At 66.9% G+C, this 5,919-nt stretch overlaps 1 protein-coding gene across 3 annotated transcripts in view; it reads right to left on the bottom strand.

The window, feature by feature from the left end:
* Window positions 1–1,673: 1,673 nt before the first annotated feature.
* OSGIN1 (oxidative stress induced growth inhibitor 1) overlaps window positions 1,674–5,919 on the bottom strand; it is a 29,045-nt gene continuing 24,799 nt past the window's right edge. For all 3 annotated transcript variants that reach the window (XM_012738459.3, XM_012738458.3, XM_012738460.3), the window contains 3 exons: window positions 5,001–5,192; window positions 4,383–4,474; window positions 1,674–2,925 (listed from right to left, as the gene is read on the bottom strand). In XM_012738459.3, the coding sequence (XP_012593913.2) occupies window positions 2,001–2,925; window positions 4,383–4,474; window positions 5,001–5,192 (1,209 nt within the window). In that variant the 3' untranslated portion in view covers window positions 1,674–2,000. The remainder of the gene's footprint in view (window positions 2,926–4,382; window positions 4,475–5,000; window positions 5,193–5,919) is intronic.

The following is a 5,919-nucleotide window of genomic DNA, read 5'->3' as shown; positions in this document are numbered from 1 at the left end:
GGGCCGGAGCGCAGGTGTCCGGCGGGCCCCGAGCGCCCTCTGCCGGCCGCGCCTGCGCGATCCGCGCCCACGCACCGGCTCCCCGCGCCCGCGGCGCCCACCTCGCCTCCCGCGGGCGCGCAGCCGGGCTCAGCCCCCCGCTACACGCCGCCCGGACCGCTGTCCCTCCCGCCCTGCCACCCATCCCACCCATCCGTCCATCCCTCCACCCACCCACCCACCCTCCCATCCCTCCATCCCTCCACCCACCCATCCCTCCATCCCTCCACCCACCCATCCCTCCATCCCTCCACCCACCCATCCCTCCATCCCTCCACCCACCCATCCCTCCATCCCTCCACCCACCCACCCATCCCTCCATCCCTCCACCCACCCATCCCTCCACCCACCCTCCCATCCCTCCACCCACCCACCCATCCCTCCACCCACTCTCCCATCCCTCCACCCACCCACCCATCCCTCCACCCACCCATCCCTCCATCCCTCCACCCACCCATCCCTCCATCCCTCCACCCATCCCTCCCATCCCTCCACCCACCCACCCATCCCTCCACCCACCCTCCCATCCATCCCTCCACCGACCCACCATCCATCCCTCCATCCACCCATCCCTCCATCCCTCCACCCACCCATCCCTCCATCCCTCCACCCATCCCTCCCATCCCTCCACCCACCCACCCACCCATCCCTCCATCCACCCACCCATCCCTCCACCCACCCACCCACCCATCCCTCCATCCACCCACCCATCCCTCCACCCACCCACCCATCCATCCCTCCATCCACCCATCCCTCCATCCCTCCCTCCACCCACCCACCCATCCCTCCATCCCTCCCTCCACCCACCCACCCATCCCTCTATCCGTCCATCCATCCCTCCATCCACCCACCCATCCCTCCACCCACCCACCCCTCCACCCACCCATCCCTCCATCCCTCCATCCACCCACCCACCCATCCCTCCATCCACCCACCCATGCATGTGTCCATCTGGCTAAAAGACTAAAGAGAACCCACTAGGTGCCCAGCGCGTGGCAGGCGTTGGGTTCCACTAATGGGCAAAACAGCCAGGGGCCGTGGCCTCCCGGAGCTTACATCCAAGTGGGCAGAGCCACACACTGAAATGATTCTGCAAATAAACGTACAATTAAAATGCAACTGCCGTGAAGAAGTGGCACCCTGGACTGTGAGAGGGGGGTTTGTTCTGGTGGCAGTGGAGGGCTTTGTGTCCCTATGAAGACGTTTCCTAGAGAAAGCAATTCCTAGGTGGAAAGATTCAAAGAGAGGGAGTAACAGAGAGGAGGGAAAGTAGCCTGGGCTGAGACCAGCCTGTGCAAAGGCCCTGGGGCAGGCAGGAACAGGGGAAGGAGAGCAGGAGGGACTAAAGGGGGCAGTGCAGCTGGAACTGAGAAGGGAAGGGGGTGAAGGCAAGGCTGGAGGGGTGGTGGGGCTGTAACCGACCTCCTGGATGCCACTCCCTGTACCCACTGTTCCCCCAAAGCTCTAGCACAGCTGCCCATTCAACTGCCCCCACACTTGGGCACCATCACCTGCCCCTCACCCTCCCAGCCGTAGGCCTCATCCCACTCCCATGTGACCCTGTGACGCCCCCCCATTGGCCGGGTCTCGGGCACGCAGCTCCCTCCCAAGCACAGAGTCCCCGGACACGTGCGTGGAGGCAGGCACTGGTTTTATTTGGAAACTGCTTCTGGAAGGAGCGTGCCTGGAGTCCTCCTGCCGCTCACACTGGCAGCTTGCCCCGAAATCCCAGGTCGAGGCCTGGCCTGGCCTGTGGTCACCGTCCTGCCTGGGCCAATGGTCTGAGTCCCGGCATCCCGGGCTCCCCGCTCCTCCGTGCGTGGCCCGCAGCCCCTCCCGTCTCCTGCCAGGAGAGGCCGCCCCCTTCGCCGCCGGGGCACCCTGGACGGCCCCTGCGTCCGGCAGGGCCCCGGTCATCTCCCTCCTCTTCAGGGCCTGGGTGTCAGCGCGCCGGGCGGGCGCTAGGGCGGCTTCCTGGTCTCCTTCCTCCGCAGGGAGCTGGCCACGGCCAGGGCGCCGCCCTGCACGAACCTCACGAAGTTGTCCCCGGCCAGCGGCCCCACGGCGTACAGGCCGGCCCGGCGGGTGCTCTCGTAGGTGAAGGGGTCCACGTCCACGGGGTTCCTCTTGGCGCTCAGGGGCTGGCCGGGGTCCACGGCCAGGTCGGCGCCGGCCCCGGGGAGGAAGGAGAGGTCGGGGTGCGAGCCGATGAGGACCAGCACCAGGGAGACGCAGAAGACCTTCTCGCCGCCCTCGGGGTCCCGGAACACGGCCTGGCGGTCGTCCTTGAAGAGCAGCAGCCGGTGCCCGGGCAGGCTGCGGTAGCCCTCGTAGGGGCTGGGCGACAGGATGGAGCGCTCCCGCATCATCTGGTGCACCTTGTGGTACTCGGGGTACAGCATCTTGGGCAGCTGGTTGAACACCAGGCCCGGGTCGTCCACGGGCCGGCGGAAGGCGTGGATGACGGGCAGGTTGTAGTGGCGGGCGTACAGCACCGCGTCCGCCGCGGACAGCCCCGCGCCGATGATGAGCACGGGGTCGGAGGCCGGGGTCACCGCGCCCGCCCGCGTGGCCGCCTCCAGGGCCGACAGCTCGTGGTGGACGAAGGGCAGGGCCTCCCCGGGCACGCCCAGCCGGGCGGGGCTGTCGAACGTGCCCGTGGCCAGCACCACGTTGCGCGCCCACAGCGAGAAGGGCTGCTGGCTCCCGTCCCGCGTGGCCAGGAAGCCGCTCACCTGGAACAGGGGGCCCGGCTCCTGCGTCGCCCACGCCACGGCCGTGACCACGGCGCCGGACACGAAGTTGTGGCCCAGACCCTTCTTGGTCACGTAGTCCTGGTAGTAGTGGGCGATGTCCCCGGCCGTGGCCCGGCTGTTGCGGAAACCTCTGTAGGGGAGGCGACGGGAGGGCGGGGGTCAGGGCGGGCCGGCGTGGCACATGGACCACCAGGGACGTCCCCCACCAGCCGCAGGACCGGGCCGGACCGAGTGACCCCTGCAAACCCCGGCTAACTGGGGCGCCCCCTGCCGCAGGGGCAGGGTGGGGCCGGAGTGTGGCACCAGAGCCTCGCGGCCCGGTCCAGATCCTGGCTCTGTCGCCACTGAGCTGCGCCCGGAAGTACCCCGGGCCTCGGTTTCCTCATTTTCGAAATGAGGATGGTGGCTACGGTGGCAGGCCCTTGTTTCGTGAGATCGTCCAGAGGGCTGGATGAACCAACAGAAACAAAGCGCCCGGAGGAGAACGAGGCTGGGAGTGAGTGCCACGTGAGGACGGGCCACCGTTATTGTCACCTCGAAAGGATCCGTAACAGTCTGGGTAGATATGACCGCGGGTTTGTAAAGTTCAGGAACAGGCAGAACGACGGGGCTACCCTGGGGTTACTAGGGGGTTTGGCAGGGGGACTATTTCTCGGCTCTCTTTGCCCGCCTTGGGAAATGTCACCGACCTGTACCCATGCGAGCTGCACACTTTTCTATATGCAGTCGGTTAAAAAACTGATTAAAAACATGCCGCCTGCAGCGATGACCGCAGTGCCCAGCCCCCACTCGTGACCTCTGTGTGTTAATCTGCCCGACCTGAGGACATGCTGTTAAGGACGATCTCGATTAAGGGACACCCTGGCCCAGCCCGGCCTGGCTCAGTGCCACGGCTGTGGTGTGAGCTCGGACCACGTCCCCTCCGGACAGAGGCCACGCCAGCCAACCCAACCCGCCCGGTCCCGTCCGCCTGCCCGGGTTCTCCCTGGAACAGCCCCACCACATGCAGCCCGGAAGAGCAGGGCCGTTCGTGGGTGTTCAGCCACCCGCCGTTTCTCCAGGGCGCTGGACGCTGTGCAGCGTGGCCACCGGGGCCCAGGAAACCAGACGGGGAGAGAACACCCCAGAGGGGACAGGGCTGGGCAGAAGGGCAGGGTTGGGAGGGGGTTTGTTTCCCTTTTTTCAATTTTTAATATTCTACAGCGTGGTCAGGTTTTTAATGCAAGAGCATTAAATGAAAAAGGAAGTGCATTCCTTTAGCTGACCTAGAAAGATGGTTCCAGGCCAGGCTCAGAGTGGAGGGAGGGGCTGCAGGAGGCCGGAAGGACGGGGGGACGTAGGGGACCAGGGCGTAGGGGGCAGTGGCTGGCTGGGGTGCTGTGGGGAGGCCACGCCGGGGGGCTCGCGTGGCAAGGTGGAGAGAGCACTGCACAGGGAGTCCTGGAGAGCCCAGCCCTGCCGCTCTCTCCTACTCAGTGGTGCTGGGCAAGCCTTCTCCCTGTCTGAGCCTCAGTTTCCCCCCTGGGGGAAGAGGAGGGCAGACCGGAGGGGCTCAGAGGAGGCTGGGGGCTCCCCAGGGCTGCTCACCTTCGCTTCTTCTGCATCCAGTCCTTGACCTGCAGGTCCGGGAGCCCCATCCACTCGCCTTGGCTCAGGGTCACCATGGAGCCTTCAATGGACTGCGTGGGAAAGGGGTCCCTTGGCTCAGGGCTCTGCCGGCCCCAGAGGGCACGGGGGTGGGGTGGTGGGCCTTAGCTGGGGCTGGGGGGTAGGACGGGGTAGGGGGTAGGGGTAAGATGGGGTGGGGGAGGGTTAGGATGGAGTAGGGGGGAGGGGAGGCGTAGGATGGGGTGGGGGAGGGCTGGGGGAGGGGAGGATGGGGTGGAGAGGGGAGGATGGGGGAGGGGAGGGGGAGGATGGGGAAGGGGAGGAGGAAGGTGGGGAGGGGTAGGATGGGGTGGGGGAGGGGTAGGACGGGGTGGGGGAGGGGAGGGGAGGGGGAAGACGGGGTGGGGGAGGGGAAGGGAGGGGTAGGACGGGGTGGGGGAGGGGAGGGGAGGACAGGGTAGGAGGCGAATGAGGATGGGGGATGGAAGAGTCCTGGCCCCACACGGGAAAACCAGGGAGGCGGGGGGGGGGGTGGGTTCTCCCCGAGACTCGCAGTGGATCTGGCCGGCCCCGTGCACCCCCCCGCCGCCCACTCACGTGCCAGGCTCCCCCCGGAAGGTTCCGGCCCAGGACCAAGTGGGGGACGGCTCGCTCCTTCTGGTGCTTCCAGGTGAGGACGGAGTCCAGGTTGCCCCCGAAGTCCGTGTCGGGGCGCAGGAGGGCGTCGAAGAGCAGGGCCACGGGGCTTTGGCACCGGCCTTCCAGGCCTTCGGAGAGGTAGTCCAGGTCCTGGGGACGGGCGCGGGTCAGGGCCGTCTGCCGGGAGGCCGGGCAGGGCGGGGAGCGTGGGGACTGGGGCTGGGCCGTGCCCCTGGCGCTGGAGGGACCTGGTCTCGGAGAAGCGTCCCCGCTGGGGCACGTGGGAGCTCTCGCTCGGGGTGTCTCTCGGAGCCCAAGGGGCCAGAGCACAGGCCAGGTGGGCGAGCTTAGAAGGGGCTGGTGCAGTTGCCTGGGGCTACGCTCCTGCCCTAATACGGGGTGGTCGGATAAGCTGGGGAAGTGCTGCCTCTCACAAGTAGATCATGCAGGCCAGCACGTTAAAGGCTCTGACAAGTCCTGCAGCCATCATTTTGCCAAGTCCTGCTCCATTTTGCCAAACCCCAGTGTCTCCCAGATTTACATGAGTGGGAACACTTCTCTCTGCATACCACACCGAGGATCTGGCGTGCCGTAGAAGGCACAGAAGAATGCCAATGTAGATCAAATGCTCTAGATGTATTCCCTCACCCCCAACTCAGGGGTGCGTGGGGGGACTAAGAGGGCGGGCCCTGCCTGGAGGGGGCGTGGGCACTGAGGGGCAGGGAGGGGGGCTCTGCAGGCCCTGGTGGGCGGGGCGGGGGTGGTGGAGCTGACACGCGGGCCGTGTCATTCCCCGCTCCGCGCACGTCCGCGCTGGTTCCGTCCCGTGCCCACTCTCGCTCCGGCAGGCACAGGCTGCTGCCTTTCCCGGGGCCGT

Source organism: Microcebus murinus, chromosome 20, assembly GCF_040939455.1.
Source record: "Microcebus murinus isolate Inina chromosome 20, M.murinus_Inina_mat1.0, whole genome shotgun sequence".
Lineage (NCBI taxonomy): Eukaryota > Metazoa > Chordata > Mammalia > Primates > Cheirogaleidae > Microcebus > Microcebus murinus.
This window is presented reverse-complemented; position numbering and strand designations above follow the sequence as displayed.